Raw genomic sequence first — 18,116 nt, 5'->3', positions numbered from 1 at the left:
CATGAAGTACCAGACTGCAGATTAGTCCATGTTGTATGTGACCAGTGAGAGATTGAGAGCTGGATCTCACATGCACTAGGTTATACTTTATAAGCGATTGTCTTCAGTGAGCTTCCCCCTAGTGGCCACTGCAGGCAGTCAGAATTTTATCATTTAACCCTGTGACAGTAGGATATGTAGAGGAAGATTTTGGCCTTCACTTTTTTAGAGCTATTTAGGATAAACTCGCTTAAAATAAAAATAATACAATTGATACCGGTTTGGGTTTATACATTTTTGAAATTGTTTCAGGGGAAATCTGCATTATGGTCTCATCTGCTCAAGTACCAGGAAAGACATGAGAGGAATGAACATCATCTTGAATCGCCAAGTAAGTCTCCTTAAAAAAAAAAAAAAATAATAATAATAATAATAATCAGTATTGCTTGTGGAAAATTTAAGAACCAGGAATTTTTTTTACTCCTTTTTTGAAATAAGATATTATAAGTAGTTATAAATCTTGTGTTTAATGTTACTTTGTATTTTTCTGAACTTACAGTTGCACTGGGCCCTGAGCGCAGGAAATCTGACACTGGTGTTCCGATGCCGTCATTGCGTGTGTCACTAATTCAGGACATGAGGTATATTGGGGGAGGGGCATACATGTGGTTTGTGAGGGTGCTTTGCTAGAACTGTGATTCTTCACCTTTTTTTTAAAGCATCAAGTTGTTTTTAGGTACAAAATTCTGCGCCGAGGGGCTTTCCCTCTGCCTTTGGAGCCCAGCGCCGCCCCGGTTGTTATTTACTCTACTCTTTTTTTTTTTTTCGCAGTGCGCCGTAATCTTGCGCATGCGCAATTGATACTTAAGTCCAGGCCCGCGGTCTCCTGGCAGCAGCCCCATCCAGGGGAATCGTGCATGCGCCAGCTTTCTGCGCACTTCGCTCGACTCTGAAAGGAAGAGCGGAGTGGCACGAGCTCACCTGACAGTTGGAGGACAGAGGTGAAGCAGCGCGAGATATGAAAAGCTCTATAGCTAAAATTGGCTGACAGAGTCCCTTTTAAAAAGGGGTTCACGGTCTTGACAGCTTCCTTTTGGTTATTGAGTTCAGTGTATAAACAGTATATAGTAAGCTCCCTCTAGTGGTGACATCAGGCATCCAGAATTCTATCTTTTTTAAAGGGGTTTTTCCAGGATTACTTACTAATAACCTGTCCTGGACCCCAGCACCCCTGCTGATTTAACAGTTTTATCATAAACTTCAGAAACCGGCACCAGAACAACACTGCTCAATTCGTTTGTGTTCCAGAAAGTAAGCCATATTTTCCCACATCCAACATTCCTCTGGCAAACTGACAACTGGCTGGAGCCAGGAGCCTCCAAACTGTGTTCTGTCCTGCAGTAGGATTGTTAAGCCTTGCTCCCTAGAGTCGCCCAATCAGTACATCTACAGCCCAAGGTGTATCGGCTCAGCAGGATGTTGACCTCTGCGTTCTGCAGGATTTCTACAAGACTGTGTTAGGGTCATGTAGAAAATCCTGCAGACTGACAGTGAAGTCAACTATATTCCGTGTGTGCTCTTAGCATTCATTTCCAGCTCTTGTGTTCTAAATGAATAAAATACATCTTGTACTAAATGTTTTTTTGTTTTTTCAAAGAACTACATATCACTCGGTTTCTGCTCTATATAAGATAGGACTGCATGTACAATGTTATAGGTTCCCTTCAAGGGATAACCTTTCTAGCTGTCTCTAGTCAACACTAGGGGGAGCACACTGAAGAGGCCGTTCAATGGGAACTGTAAATCAGTCTCTGGAATCCCCCCTAGTGGTTAACGGGACAGAGGTACATTTTTATTGTGCCCTGCTACTGGATATGAATAAAACCTTGTTTCAGTCTCCCATTTTCTGCTAGATGCTGACATCACAGGCTAAGAATTGGGAGTATGAATTAACTTATTTTGGCATATTTATAGTCTTAGTGCTATTGATCACTAATCAGCTGACAATCCAATAGTCAATGAAGGGGTAAGGTGTGTAGCTTGGAAAGCGTCAACTCTGGGACAAAAGATCAGTCCCAGTCTTTTTTATGGTCGGCCAGCAACTCAACCTGTATGGCTGTCCTGTAGAGGGAGTTACAGATGTGGCAGCAAGAGATGTATCTGTTGTAATCGCGTCAGTCTGCCAGAATATAACATCTACCGCTAATGGCAGAAGCCATGTGATGCAACAATATTCAAATTGCAACACAGAATCTGCAGTGTATTTGATAACCTGCAAGGAGTGTTTGGTACAATATGTAGGCTGTACCACCAAACAGATAAAAAATAGGATACGCAAACCTATATCAGACATTCCCCATTATAAAACCCGAGATGTATCTGCTGCAGGCCTGCATTGTGCCACGGTGCACAAGGGTGATACAACAGCGTTTGTAGTTCAGGGAGTAGAGAGTTTCTTCTCCAATCAGAGGCGGTGATCATAAGCGAAAACTCCTGAGCCGAGAGGCCTCCTGGATGTTTGAATTGGGAAGCTGCTCTCCTACAGGCCTGAACAGGAAACATGACTTGATTTTACAATATCGGTAAAGGGATTTATTTTCATGTTCTTTATTTAATACTTTTTGGGTTTTCTTTGGTGTTCTGCAAGTTCTCCTCCCCCATGGACCGTGTGATGCCGGTATCTTGATTGATTGGTGCAACACATGGCTAAAGGGATGTGAACATTCACAATTTTACATGTCATGAGTAAGGACTGCAATTTGATGGTCTGAAACGCGTGGACTGTGTATGTGTTACGTGTTTGGATTTTACCGCATAACAATAAAGCTACAGTTTTTTATTGGAAGCCGGACTTTAACATTTTTCAATTGGAAAATTTAATATGCACTTTACAGTTGTGAGTTGACCCAGAGTTGACGGTGCCCAGCTACATAGATAATTTCTTTTATATCTTCTGATAGATATTTTAAAAACATTAATATACATATCTTTTTTTGATACATAGCTCTAAATCATCTTTACTTCACTGTTATAGCTACTTGATACAATTCCTGCCACCTGCAGGGGCCACAGGGTGGCGCTATTTACACAGCTCACTTTGAATGTAATATTATTCGATCCATATGTAATAGGCAGCGGTGCTCCCCCCAGTGGTGACTGCAATTCTAAAGATCGTTGTCCATGTGTGATGAAATACATCTGTATGCATCTTCTTTTTTTTTTTTTTCCATTTCTAGACATATTCAACACTTGAGTGTTATAAAGACTGATGTGGGCAGAGCTCGGGGCTGGATACGACTTTCCCTGGAGAAGAAATTGCTTTCCCAGCATCTCAAGCAGCTTCTAACCAACCAGATGCTCACCAAGTGAGTGTAATTGGTCTGAGTGTGCCAGATGAGCTGTGTATACAGTGTGCATGGACAAAAAATAATCTGCTCTTGTGCTGCTGAATTTGCCTGTAGAAAGCAGAGCATATTGTGTGAGTGTATCTGCTGGTTTGAAAATTGTGTTGTCTGCCTTAATTGATGCCGTGGATCTGTCTGTGCTGCCTGCCTGCCTGCACTGGTGCCGTGTGGTGCTAGCTGTGCGGCCTGCCTGCACTGGTGCCGTGTGGTGCTAGCTGTGCGGCCTGCCTGCACTGGTGCCGTGTGGTGCTAGCTGTGCGGCCTGCCTGCACTGGTGCCGTGTGGTGCTAGCTGTGCGGCCTGCCTGCACTGGTGCCGTGTGGTGCTAGCTGTGCGGCCTGCCTGCATTGATGCTGTGTGGATCTGCCAGTGCTACCTGTCTGCATTGATGCTGTGTGGATCTAGCTCTGCTGATTACCTGGACGGATGCTGACTGATTTCACGGTTGCAGGAGGTAATATGGTTCTATGCCTACAGATTTTTCTGGTTTGCAAGCTTGGCAAGTTCTGTGTGCGCTGATTGGTGTCTAGGTTGTAGAAGGTTTTACGGGTCTAGGTGTACTGACTGCGATTTCCCTTGCAGGAAATTATACAAACGTTATGCCTTTCTGCGTTGTGAGGAGGAGAAGGAGCAGTTTCTCTACCATCTCCTCTCCCTGAATGCTGTGGACTACTTCTGCTTTACCAGTGTATTCACAACTATCAGTAAGTTAATCAGTGGACATGGGATTTGCCAATTCGAAGTTTCACATAACTATCTGAACTTTAAAGGAACATGCGAAACGTATACAGTGTTATGCCTAGTGCACGGCTGGATAAATCAGAGCATGGTTCTTTTTGAATCCCTGGGTTATGTACCGATCTCTCATTCCATGCACTAGATATACCACAGTGTGGTTATACCACTAGATAAAAACAGAAGTGATGTACCGTTCAAGCCGCTGTGACCACTGAAGCCTGTGTGTGGCCGCAGTGGTCAAACCACTTCGAGGTCCTATGGGAACAAAGCAGCAGTGGGATCACAGGTAAATGAAAGGGGTCTTCTATGTTCAGGGGCACTGGTAAGGAACCCAGGGATTGTCAGCTCCGAAGCTGGACAACCCCTTTAAATCTTGGTTTTACCAGCACCCTACAGATTGTGTTTTCTTTTTTTAACACCACCACTGTACTTTTAAGGTGGGTTTACACGGCCTAGTGTTGAGGCCGACCATTCCTATGACAGCTCGTTCCCAATAATCTGCCCATCTAAAGAGGCCATGTGGACAACTCAATTATTGTTCCTGGTCAGCAGATCATGCTGTCTAAACAACTCTGCTGCCCCCAGGAGCAATGATTTTCTATGAAGACAAGCGATAGCAGCAGCGATCACTCGTCCATACTGTGGAGGTGATCGCTGGATGTAAATGCAGTGCTTCTCCACTCAACAAGCAGCTGACTGTCGAGAAGAAAGGCTTCCTTCCCTACAGTCTGCTGCTCCTCACATAGTTTAAATGCCGCATTAGGCTAAAAACAACTTGCTGAAAGAATTTATTGTGAAATCCCAATAGTCTAGACCTGACCTTTCTGCCAGGACACTGACCCACTTTTTATGCAGAAAGATGTGAGAGCGCTTCATGTGACATAATGAATCCTCTTTGTCCTCAGTGATTCCATACAGAGCACTGATTATCCCCATCAAGAAGCTAAGCAATGCAATCACCACATCCAATCCATGGGTGTGCGTTTCTGGCGAGCTGGGGGACACCGGAGTCATGCAGATCCCTAAGAACTTGCTGGAGATGACATTTGAGGTTTGTTGCATCTACTGGGGTTTCTCACCAAATAAAAATTGAAGGTAGTCTGTTCAATGGGGCTCAAGAATGTGCTTCTCTCCTGTTCCTGCTCGGCATATCAGAAATGCATTGAAAAGCCCACTTAGCCAATCATTAGTTTTAGTTCTTTCCCGTCGAGGTTCTGATGCTTTTGATTAACAGAATAGCGGAGCATGTGCAACCACCTCTTCATTCAGAGGACAGCGAGGGTCCCATTGGTCCAGTCTCCACAGATCAGACCCTTATCCTGTGTACGGAGTGTAAGTTGTAGGGGAAAAACCCTCTAAGATATATTTATTAACCGTACAACCAATGGTAGTCAGAGATAGGACTTTACTGTAGGTAATACATACATACCTTCCTGCAGCACAGTATGGATTCAACCAGCTCCTTACATTTCACAGTAGCTTCCCACCTAGTATTTTGCTTAAAGGGGTTATGCCATGATTGGTGTAAAAATGATCAAAAAACATCGGGCCATATTGTGCATGACCTTCTCTGTCTAACAAAGCTAGAACCAGCTTGTGGATCCAGAGAACTTCCAATTACTCTGTTAGATTATCTTCAGCCTAGAAGCTCCTTTCTCAAGGGGTGTGTCCTTTCTGCTGCAGCTCTCTCCCTTTTACCTGCCACAGTGTCTAACAGAATATATGGCTGGTGACAGGTGAAGATTTAAACTAAGCATGTGCGACCACCTCAAGGAGGGCAAGAAATAAGGAAATGAACAAACAGCAGGTGGCGCTAAACAGATACATTTTATTGACTAGCTCAGAGGCTATACTAAGGGGCACATTTATTAAGACTGGCGTTTTCGATGCCGCTCTTAATAAGCCCTATACCTGATGGTGGATCCGCCGGAGTTATGAAGCGGCGCCAGCCTCTCCATAACTTCGGCGGATCCACCGCTGATTCTAAATGTAAGATGGCTTCCTTGCTGGTTTACATTTAGACCATTTTCCACGACTAAAGCAAGCGTATAAAATGGTAAATGAGACGGGCCTGCCCATGACACTCCCACTTTTTTTTAGACCTGGCATGAGTGGGGAGAAGTTGCAGATTGCGGAGCAACTTAGGTGTATTTCTGTTTAATAAATTACCCCCTAAATTTTTTATTACGTGCAACTACAAAAATATTCAGATCCAGGCGCTGGTTTAAGAAATGTAGAATATTTTGAGGCACAACCCCCTTTAAATTATGATTGCAGGTTATAAAGGAAGCCTATATTGATTTATTTTCATATCCCTTTATATCACTTTATCAGTGTCAGAATCTGGGCAAGCTCACTACAGTCCAGCTGGGGCATGACAACTCAGGACTTCTGGCCAAATGGTTGGTCGACTGCGTCATGGTCAGAAACGAAATAACTGGGCACACGTACAAGTAAGCAATTTAAGTGGGATTTTTTTATTTAATGTGTACGGTAGTTCTAGAATTCTAGGAATGAGATAATGTTCTTCAAGATGTTATTGTAATATAACATGCAGATCTTTTTCCTCACGGACTAGCTTTTAGAAGGCAGGTTTATAATGTGTCTACTGCAGGGGTCGGCAACCTCCAGCGCTCCAGCTGTGGTGAGCCTACAACTCCCAGCATGCTCCATTCACTTGTGTCGGAGCTCTGAGAATAGCCAAGCATCCTGGGAGTCGTAGTTTCACCACAGCTGGAGTGCCGCAGGTTACCGATTCCTGATCTACTGGGTAAATCACGGCTCTGCCTCTGTCGGACCTGCAGACACTTTCCCCATGCTCCATTTGGTGGCAAGGGTGCAGGAAGGAGGAAGTAAGGAACATTCTATAGAAGGCATGAGCCTAATACCGAGAGAAAAGCACCTTATTCATTGTAAATCTGGGTCCTTGAAGCATGAACATGCCCTTGTCCAGTAATTGGCTCATGGATTTGATCTGACATATCAGTGTAATGCAGAGAAATTGGAAATAAGTTCATATTGGAGTCGCTTTGAGGCAGCTTAGATCGGGGTCATGTGCTCCAGCTTCCCTGATGTAGCTGTCTGTAGAGCCCATAGTCCTTCTCATCTGTTTAAATTTCTCTAGATATGTCCGGCCACAGGAGCTCCCTGCTGGTCCTAAAGACCATACTGTGATGTGCGCATTGAGGAAGATGCAGTGTTTACGCCAGGCACCTTAACCCATACCTGACCTGCGGATTTTTTGTTTTCGCGTTTTCATTTTTCACTTCTTAACATAACTTTATTTTCCTGTTCACATAGCCATAGGACAGCTTGTTTTTGTGGGACGAGTTGTACCTTCTAATGGCACCACTTAATAATGCATGCTATGAAGCGGGAAAAAATTCAATTTCTGCCATAGTTTTATGGTTTTATGATTTTTACGGCGTTCCTTAGGAGCTAGAACTTATCTGTTACCTTTTTATTCTCCCTGGGTCAGTAGAATTACAGCAATGCTACATTTATATAGTGTTTCTTGTGTTTTAATACTGAAAAAAAATTAAATCTTGGGGAAAAGTTTTCCTTTGCATCGCCGTATTCTGACCCCCATAACTTGCGCCTACAGAGCAGGGTGATGTGTACTTTTTGTTGCTAACATTTTGGAGTGTGTGTGTGACTTTTTGATCATTTTGGTTCAAATTTTTTGGAGAGATGAACTGATGAATCTGCCATTTTGATTTCATTCTATTACAGCGTTCGCCATATAGGATAAATACATTTGTATAGTTTGGGTGTTTTGGGACACTGCAGTGCAAATGATCTTTATTCATTTTTTTTTTATATGGGGAAAGGAAGTGATTTGAATTTTTATATAGGAACTATCGCTGTGGTAGCCTCGGATCCTTCTGAGGCGCTACCACAGCAAGCCTACAGCTCTGCCGATCACTGCATGTAGAGCCATTTAGGCCCTGAGTGCTCCTATCTTTTATGCTGTGGCCACAATTAACCATGGCATTTTAGGGGATTAAATGTCTGTGATCTGCGTTATCGCTACTGTGTAAAATCTGGAAAGGGTTTAAAGATGACCTGTAACCTCTCCTGAGATGTGTTTTTTTTAGTAACTACTTACATGTAATAACTATTCTGGAGAATCTGTTATGGCACCATGTTGTGCCATTCCTTTATTATTCCTGATAGAAGTGAATTGGTGGTAGTTTGCAATAAAGGTCCAGATGGGTGTTACTAGTTTGGGTGTGTCCCTGCAGTCTGACACTGACAGCACCAATTGGATAGTTTCAGTCTGTGCATGGACACACGCCCAACTGATCACACACATCTGGACCTTAATTATAAACTGCTATCAATTCATTCATGCTTTCTAGAAAGAATGGTACAACATAGTTAGTCAGTAAATGCCCTAGAATTATTATATGTGGCATGTGATTTGGCAGGGCTGGACATGCAAGAAGTATCTTGCGTTACTGGAGTGTGCATAAAGCAGTTTTAGAACCAGTGTGGATGGCAGAGCAGCCTAGGAATCTGCGGATCTGTAGCTGAGAAGTTGAGTGGGGTCACCCTGTAAGTGTTTTGTTCACTCCCACTGTGATTTTTATTTATTTTTTTCTTTTTTTTTCTTTTTTTTTTAACCACATGGTCATTGTAAAGTATTCCAATACTTGAAATGTTGGGGGCGTAAATACTGAAAATGCAACATAACATTAGATCTTCATTTCATGAGCTATGCTTGAATTCTGTCAGATTGGAGAAACCTTTTATATTTGGTTCTAGATTCCCATGTGGACGTTGGTTGGGAAAGGGAGTAGATGATGGAAGTCTGGAAAGGATCCTGATTGGAGAGCTTATAACCCCTGTGTCTGACGATGATCTTGTAAAGCAAAGTCGGACCCCACCTCTACAGAAATCCCCCACTATGGCCCGCAGGCTGAGCATTACCACCCTAACAGGGAAGAATTCCAGTAAGTCTTTATCAGCTGGTGCTGGACATAAACATTACATAGTTAATACGGTTGTAAAAAGACATACGTCCATCAAGTTCAAACAAGCAATAGGTGGGGACGCGAATCCCAGAAGGAAGTGAGACTCAGATTTCTACACGTTTTCATAAGCATTAATGTTTTTTACTTTGAATTCATCTAAACCCTTTTTGAAACTGTCCTGAGGACGTCTGTTCCACAGATTCACAGTTCTTACAGTAAAGAAGCTTTGATGCTTCTGGAGACTAAACTTTTTCTTCTTCAGTCGGAGGCAGTGCCCCCTTGTCTTTTGAGGGCATTTTACATTAAACCGTTTTTTACATGGCCCATTTATACTTGTATAGGTTAATCATGTCCCCCCTTAGACATCTCTTCTCAAGACTAAATAAATTCAATTCTTTTAATCTTTCTTAATAACTAACACCCTCCAGGCCCCTTATCATTTTAGTCGCTCTCCTCTGTACTTTTTCCAGCTCCAGTGCATCCGTTCTATGGACTGGTGCCCAGAACTGGACTGCATATTGCAGATGAGGTCGCACCAGCGCTTTGTAAAGTGGTAGTATTAAATCCCTGCCCCGCGAGTCCATGCCTCGTTTAATGCATGACAATATCCTGGTGGCCTTAGAAGCAGCTGATTGACATTGAATGCTGTAATTTAATCTACCATCTACAAGGACACCCAAATCCTTATCCATAAGTGACTCTCCCAGTGTTACATCACCTAGGACATATGAAGCACAGAGATTACTACCAAGATGCATAACTTTACATTTATCCACATTGAACCTCATTTGCCAAGTTGATGCCCAATCACTGTGTTAAAGTCAGCTTGTAGTATATGGACATCTTCCATAGACCGTACAGTTCTACACAGCTTAGTGTCATCTGCAAAAATAGAAATGGTGCTATTAATCCCATCCTCAATATTATTAATAAATAAATTTAAATAATAAAGGGCCCAGCACTGAACCTTGGGGTACACCACTTATAACCCGGGACCATTCTGAATAGGAATCATTGACCACAACTCTCTAGACACGGTCCTTCAGCCAGTTTCTAATCCAATTACAAACTATACTTTCCAAGCCTATAGACCTTACTTTAACCCCTTAATGATCAAACCAATTTTGGGAGTAGAACATAAGACTTGTGACTTCTGGTGATGCCAGGCATATAAAGTCTACAGTAATTCTTCTGTCAATAGTAACAAAAATGCAGCACTCGACAAACTTAAAGGTTGGGCCACTAATAACACTTGTCCCCTATCCACAGGATAGGGGGGGGATAAGTGTTTGATCACTGGGGGTCGGACCTATGGGCCCCCCGCGATCACAAGAACAAGGGTTTGCAAGTGACAGCAAACTGCCCCATGAGAATGTAGCAGTGGTGCGCCCTACACTCCTTTCACTTCTATGGGACTGCCGAGTACAGTACACGCAGAAGATGCACATGCACAGCCCCTCTCCATTCTCATAGGTCAGTTCAGTGTTGCTTTGTGGACCCCCATTCTCGTGATCCCAGAGGTCGGACCCCCCCCAGCAATGTGTTATTAGTGGCACAACCCCTTTTAATATTCTGCCATTTTATTTCGCAATATGAAATTAGGGAGGCTAGAGGTGCAGTGTGCCAACTGCCAAGTCGTGCTACACACAGAGGCCCAAGGAAGCGTGAATCTGCACCCTGCACCTCTCCCCTGCCTGATTTTACATTGGAAAATAATAACGCTGGGATTTTAAAGGGGTATTCCGGTTAGATAAAGTTATCCCTTATCCACAAGATACGGAGTAACTATTAGATCAGTTGGGGTCCTACCACTGGGACCCCCACTGAACATGAGAATGGTCACCCCATACCCCCTGCCGTCCCCCTGAAATGAACGTAGCGGCCATTCGCACATGCGTGTGGCCGCTGCATTCTTTTCTATGGGAGTTCCGGAGATAGCCAAATACAGCTCTCGGCTATCCCCGGATTTCCAATAGAAATGAACGGAGTGGCCGCACGCATGCCCGACTGGCTTCTCCATTCATTTCAGGGGGCTGCAGGGAGTGCGGAGCCCCCATTCTCGTGATCAGTGGGGTCCTACCGCTGAAACGCGTTGGTACAGTGTGTGGGGTGTGTTAGGGCATTCCAGAGGTAGGTTCTGGTACAGTGTTCACCCACCATCAGGGTGATTCCCTGTAGTCAGAGGTAGTTAGGGCAATATATTCCCTCCCTGATGTACCTCTGCTATACCCTTTAGCCATTATAACCTACAAAAGCCCTTGGTTTTCTTTCCCTTTTTTCAAATTTTTGTTTGTAGGGCCCTTTTTTTCTTTAACTTGCCATATTAGTTGCTTTTTATTATGTTTATGGACTTCGAATGTGAGCCGATTTGTGTTTCCATGTGCAGATTGGGTGTGTTACATACCGTATGCATCTCCTGCCATCTCAAGACTCCATGGACTTCTGTCTTCTTTTACAGAACCAAATGCCGGCCAGATTCAGGAAGGAATTGGGGAAGCTGTGAACAATATTGTAAAACATTTTCACAAGCCGGAAAAAGAGGTGAGACTAATGTGAGCTATCTTTATTCTGTATTGATATGAAGAAGAGGAGGAAACACGGACTGCAGCGATTCCCAGATCACAGAACAGTTTTCTCTCTGACATGAAAACGCCACCTTACTCCAGAAGGATTAACCTACTTTCCTCCTGATCCTTTATTGCTGTAACTGTACATGTTCTTAATCACTGCACATCATACAGCACTGTTCATCTCTCCCCGGTCTGAAATGGCCGATTATAAGGCCCAGTTGATTGTTTTCAGCAGCACTGGCTATGCAGATTATATAGATTTGTATGTATAGTCGCCCTTTATTAACCTGTGACTCTAAGCTGCTGCAAAACTATAAATCCCAGCATGCTTTTAGAGCCTATGCTTCACATAATAGAAAGCCCTAGATATTGCACACTGCAGTAATGACCTGATATATATTCCCTGTGCCCATAATTAGACCAATTAGGGCATGCAAGGTTGGCAAAGCTTCCCACCTTCCATGATGATCATTAGATATATGTCCACCTGTTATGAAGGGAAGTAATGAGAACATGAGTGCGAGCGACAAGCACCTCTCATGGGGGTAAAGACTCCCCCATCCTCCAATGTCTTTACTATGTCATTGCTGAGCTGGTGAACTTCCCCTTCAGCTGTTAGTATGCAGTGCAGGTTTTCAACACTAATCCACATTAGTGGCGTCTCCTTAAAGCCTCTTACACGATTTGTTTCCCTGCAGAGAGGCAGTTTAACCATCCTGCTCTGCGGAGAAAACGGCCTCGTCTCAGCTTTGGAGCAAGTGTTTCATCACGGGTTTAAATCTGCCCGTATTTTCCACAAGAGTATCTTCATCTGGGATTTCATAGGTAAAATTAAGAGTCTGGTGTCTATATTGTCCCCTGCACGGGGACAATGCTGTCGCTGCTATTTTGGTCCAGATGTGTGATTTGGAGCAGAATTTTATTGTAACCTTGCAAAGACAGACACATTCTAAGTGAATGGGGTGCAGGATTTTCGTCCATAATCTCACTGCCGCTTCACCTGACACCTCAGGAGCTAAAATATAAAGGTCGATTCCTTCAGAAAAATAGTATAAAAGGATTTGCATAATTAATATCAGATGCATATACCTAAATGATAAAACGCTGCTTACAATCGCCACTACAGGAAGCTTTCTCAGTCGGTGCATGTGCTCCTTAGGGCCAAGGGGTCTTGGGACCCCTGTTTTTTTTACGATGAAGCACCCATCAATCATACATGTATAACCAATCCTGTGAATAGGTAATAAATGTTCTTTGTGGAATAACCCCTTTAACTCTATGCAAGGGATTTGAAGATCTGTATTTGGGAAAGAGTTTTGACCCTTTTAAAGATACAATGTATTGGGAATGTCTTCAGACCCTTTAATTTTATTTATTTTTTACATTTTATGTTGCGGCCTTGTGTCAAGATTTAAAAAAATAAAATAAAGTTTCCCCCATCAATCTGTACTTAAAGGGTTTCTATCACTTCGTTTCACCTATTTAGCTTTCAGACACTAGCGATCCGCTAGTGTCTGCTTTATCTAACCATCCTAATATAAGAGCTTATTGTCCTGCCGTTTAGCTAAAAAAATAACTTATATAGATATGCAAATGAGCCTCTAGGTGCTATGGGGGCGTGATTAGCACCTAGAGGCTCCGTCTACCTTAACAAACTGCCGCCGCCCAGCGCGTCCCTCCAGCCCGCCCATCTCCTCCGGAATGCGATGGTCCTCGTATTCGGCGCATGCGCAGTGAATGTCTGATCGCTTCCCAGCTCAGACATCTCCACTGCGCCTGCGCCGATGACGTCATAGTGCTCCGAGGAACAGGCGCAGTGGAGATGTCTGAGCAGGGAAGCGATCAGACATTCACTGCGCATGCGCAGAACAGAGACGCGCACGGAGAGGATCGCTTCAGCTGGAGATGGGCGGGCTGGAGGGACGCGCTGGGCGGCGGCAGTTTGTTAAGGTAGACGGAGCCTCTAGGTGCTAATCACGCCCCCATAGCACCTAGAGGCTCATTTGCATATCTATATAAGTTATTTTTTTAGCTAAACGGCAGGACAATAAGCTCTTATATTAGGATGGTTAGATAAAGCAGACACTAGCGGATCGCTAGTGTCTGAAAGCTAAATAGGTGAAACAAAGTGATAGAAACCCTTTAATACCCCATGATGAGAAAGTGAAAACTTAATTTTAGAAAGTTTTGCAAATTTTTAAAAAGGAAAAACCAGAATTTCACATGGACATAAGTATTTAGACCCTTTGTGATGACACTTGAAATTTAGCTCAGGGGCCTCCCATTTCTCTTGATCATCTTTGAGATGTTTCCATACCTTGATTGGAGTCCACCTGTGGTAAATTCATTAGATTGGGCATGACTTGGAAAGACATACCCTTGTCTACATAAGGTCTCAGTTGACAATGCATAACCAAGCCATGAGAAGGAAAGAACTGCCTGTAGAGCTCAGGATTGTGTGGAGGCACAGATGTGAAGAAACAGATAAAGGTGCAAAAAAAAATTCCTGCTGCGCTAAACGTTCCCAAGAGCACAGGTGGCCTCCATAATTCTTAAATGGAAGAAGTTTGAAACAACCAGGACCCTTCCTAGAGCTGGCCACCCCACCAAACTAAGTAATCAGGGGAGAAGGACCTTGGTAAGAGAGGTGACCAAGAATCCATTGGTCACACTAGCTTAGCTCCAAAGATCCTGTGTGCAGATGGGAGATACTTCCAGAAGGTCAACCATCACTGCAATATTCCACCAATCTAGGCTTTATGGTACAGTGGCCAGAAAGAAGCTTGTGCTCCGTAAAAGACACATGAAAGTTTTCAAAAAAGCAACTGCAACGTGCCAGTCCGCAGGGGTAGAACATGTGAGGTTCACAGTGGGCCGGAATGTACATACAGTTCATCGGTTACTCACGGTTTAGCAGTCACCTCCCTGGGACAGCAGTGCAGTGAAGGGGAGAACTAGCACTGGATTCTCCGGGGCACACTCGGTTACAGGGGACAACGGCCAGGTGGTCATTGAGGTGCCCTTGATGGTGCATGGTTGCTGAGTGCTTGTGCGGCTGGGCCCCTTGTTTAGGTTTTCTCGTGGTGCCAGCACCTTGGTGGTGCAAAATGTTGAGAGTAATAGTGGTGTGGAGTTAGAAGAATGAGGCAGGTTTAAATCCAACAGTAAACTTTACTATAACCAGGTTCTTGATAAGTTTACATCCAGCAATAAAACAGTCTCTGAGACACATGCAAGTAGGATGTGATTAATCCCAGTAACAGGCTGTGCTGGTGGTACTGTGTCAGGCCAGGGTGATAAGTTATGTACTCACTTGAAAAACAGCTCTTTCCTTGCTTCAGTCTTAGTTGAGGTAGTCCCAATCCGGAGCTTCTACACAAGTGATATGACAGAATCCTTATCTGTCTTAAGAATAACGATGAGGCTGCCAGAAGCTATTATGTCCTTCACCAAATTACAAAGGCGCCTAGAGCCTATAATAATGGCCTTGTCCTTCCTTTGTCTTGATCCAATAAATACAAGAAATTCACTTGTCACTCCTGAAGAATAAATGTAGACTTCCCTCCGTCTGTCTTCCTGGCTTAGATACTGAGGTGTATGATGGCTTCTCTGGGCCGTGGAGCTCCAGAGAGAGAGCTGAGAGGAGAGGGGACCTCTCCTTCCCCCTATAGCTCCTCACTCCATCTCCTTAGAGAGACTCACTCCCCTAACTAGGCCTGAACTGCACTATTTATACTGTGGTGCTACTCCCATCTAGTGGTGGATGTATGTAGTGCACCTGACAGCCTGGTAAATAGTAATATCACAGGATAACACAATACAGCATGATATTACAGATGATAACAAAAAGCTTTTGCAGTTCCCACATAAGCTAGTGGGACGCTGCACAACCAAGCAAGGCTTTCAGGATTCTCTGGTCTGATTAAACAAAGAGTGACCTTTTTGGCCTCAATTCTAAGCGTCCTGTTTGGAGGAAACCAGGCATCGCTTGCCAAGTACCATACCTCCAGTGAAGCATGGTGGTGGCATCATCCTGCTGTGGGGGGTGTTTTTCAGCGGGTGGGACAGAGCGAGACTGGTCAGGGTAGAGAAAAAGCTGAATGGAGCAAAGTACAGAGATATATTCTTAATAAAAACCTGATCTAGAGTGCTCTGGACCTCACACTGTGCCGAAGGTCCACCTTCCAACAAGACAGTGACCCTAAGCACACAGCCAAGACAACACAGGAGTGGCTAGGGACAACTCTGTGAATGTCTTGACTGGCCCAGTCTTGACTTGAACCCAATCAAACATCTCTAGAGAGAGCTGAAAATTGCTTTCCACCGACGGTCCCCATCCAATCGGACAGAGCTTTAGAGGATCTACAGAGAAAAATTGCAAAAAAAAAATCCCCAAATCCAGGAGTGCAAATATTGTGGCATCATACCCAAGAAGACTGGAGGCTGTAATCTCTACTAATGGGGCATCAACTAAGTCCTGAGTAAAGGGTCTGAATACTTATGTCAATGCAAGATTTTAGTTTTTCCCTTTTAATAAATTAGCACAGATTTCTAACATTCTGTTTTCACTTTGTCATTATGGGGGGGGGGGGGGGGGGGATTTTTATTTTTTTTTACATTTTAGCACAAGGCTGCAATATAGGAAAACGTGGGGGAAAAGGGTGACAGGGTCTTTCCAAATGCATTGTATATTAGGAAATTGTTCAGCACAACATTTTAGACAGATTGATTTTTCAAGGACTTTCACTTTAAGAAAAATGAACACCATGTGACCTAGTTTTAAGGTACCTTCCCCACAGCATGGTAGCAGTGCTATTAAACCATCATAAGTGAGGGGATTCTGGATACCTAGAACAAGGGGCATTTGCTAAATTCCAGCTAATTAATTAGCTTTTGCGAGACTTGTGACTATGTGCTGCCACCTGCAGGCATCCTCTGATCATTACACTACCTAGAATCCACCCTTCAGTAGCTAAAATGCCAGATATGTCACATTGTGCGGTTATTGCTGATGACTAATGCCAAGTTCCAGCTTGACATTTTATTAAATGTCACATTCCCCAATATGGATTGAAAGCGTTCTGTTCTATTGCATCCTGATACTGTAAGAAAGTCCATGCAGGGAATGCACACAACCTTTGTATGTTTGGGTAATGAAATGGGCCTTTGTAGACAGCTTTATAGACCTGCTGTTGTGAGATAAAAGTGGCAGATGGCCTTTATCTGTTTTTAAGGTCTCCTTAAAAATGTTAAATATCACTTTTGTAGTGTAACCGCACTTTCAGAACTTCATTCTAAATATAATGCAGAGTAACTTTACTTGAGTGGCTTTACTCTATTCACAGCCAGAGCTGCATTCACATCATAATTTTATATTAATGTAAATTGAACTGAGTTGTAAACGGCCTCAATAGAAAGTCTGTGAGCCCAACTAAGTTTTAAAAGTCCTCACTTAGCAATTGCCGGGGTCTCAGCATTTGACCTCCACCAATCAAAATCTTTGCTATGTCCCTATAACGTCAAAAGTTTTCACAAAGTGCAGTTCAATAGGACCTTTCATGGGTCCAGACATTGTGAAATAAGTAGGGGGTTGTGTAGGGCATAATTCATGGATATTACATCAATGAATCATGCCCTACACAACCCCCTACTTATTTCATAATGTCTAGACCTATAAAAGTTCCTCTTTAATCTTTAAAGGGCATCTGTCAGCAGATTTGTACCTATGTAACTGGCTGACCTGTTACATGTGCACTTGGCAGCTGAAGGCATCTGTGTTGGTCCCATGTTCATATGTGCCCACCTTGCTGAGAAAAATGTTTTAATATATGCAAATAGGCCTCTAGGAGCAATGGGGGCGTTGCCAATACACCTAGAGGCTCTGCTCTCTCTGCAACTGCCGTGCCCTCTGCACTTTGACAGGGCCAGGCGTGATGATATTTACACTGCCTGGTTCTGTCAATCAAAGTGCAGGGGGTGCAGCAGTTGAGAGAGCAGAGCTCCAAGGAGTAATGGCAACGCCCTTGTTGCTCCTAGAGGCTCATTTGCATATATGAAAACATCATTTTCCTCAGCAATGCGGGCACATATGAACATGGGACCAACACAGGGATGTCATAGGTAGAAATCTGCTGACAGATGCCCTTTTAAGTAACAGGTCTGTTCAGAAAATGTGACCAATGTGTTGTGCTCCTTTGCAGAAAAGGCTGTGATTTTCTTTGAAACTACTGATCAAGTTGGAGACTGTGAGGAAGACCAGCTTCTGCAGAGATCATCCTGCAAAACTTTCTGCCACTATGTGAACCGCATAGTAGCGGCTCCCAGAAACATTGGCAAGGATGGGAAGTTCCAGCTGCTCGTGTGCCTCGGAGCAAGGTGAGCTATGTCTTTAGTGCTTCTAACATTCTGTATGTAAGTAAGCTGGTGACAACCAATATATTGCCAAGAAA

The 18,116-nt window shown here is 43.6% G+C and overlaps 1 protein-coding gene across 3 annotated transcripts in view; it reads left to right on the top strand.

The window, feature by feature from the left end:
• DENND5B (DENN domain containing 5B) overlaps positions 1–18,116 on the top strand; it is a 94,921-nt gene that overhangs the window by 71,550 nt on the left and 5,255 nt on the right. For all 3 annotated transcript variants that reach the window (XM_040438914.1, XM_040438906.1, XM_040438898.1), the window contains 10 exons: positions 292–370; positions 539–620; positions 3,216–3,344; positions 3,966–4,087; positions 5,027–5,172; positions 6,456–6,574; positions 8,889–9,076; positions 11,556–11,638; positions 12,366–12,492; positions 17,868–18,042. In XM_040438914.1, the coding sequence (XP_040294848.1) occupies positions 292–370; positions 539–620; positions 3,216–3,344; positions 3,966–4,087; positions 5,027–5,172; positions 6,456–6,574; positions 8,889–9,076; positions 11,556–11,638; positions 12,366–12,492; positions 17,868–18,042 (1,250 nt within the window). The remainder of the gene's footprint in view (positions 1–291; positions 371–538; positions 621–3,215; positions 3,345–3,965; positions 4,088–5,026; positions 5,173–6,455; positions 6,575–8,888; positions 9,077–11,555; positions 11,639–12,365; positions 12,493–17,867; positions 18,043–18,116) is intronic.

Source organism: Bufo bufo, chromosome 1 (genome assembly GCF_905171765.1).
Source record: "Bufo bufo chromosome 1, aBufBuf1.1, whole genome shotgun sequence".
NCBI classification, from domain to species: Eukaryota; Metazoa; Chordata; class Amphibia; order Anura; family Bufonidae; genus Bufo; species Bufo bufo.
Note: the sequence above shows the minus strand (reverse complement) of the source record. Positions and strands in the feature narration are given on the sequence as shown.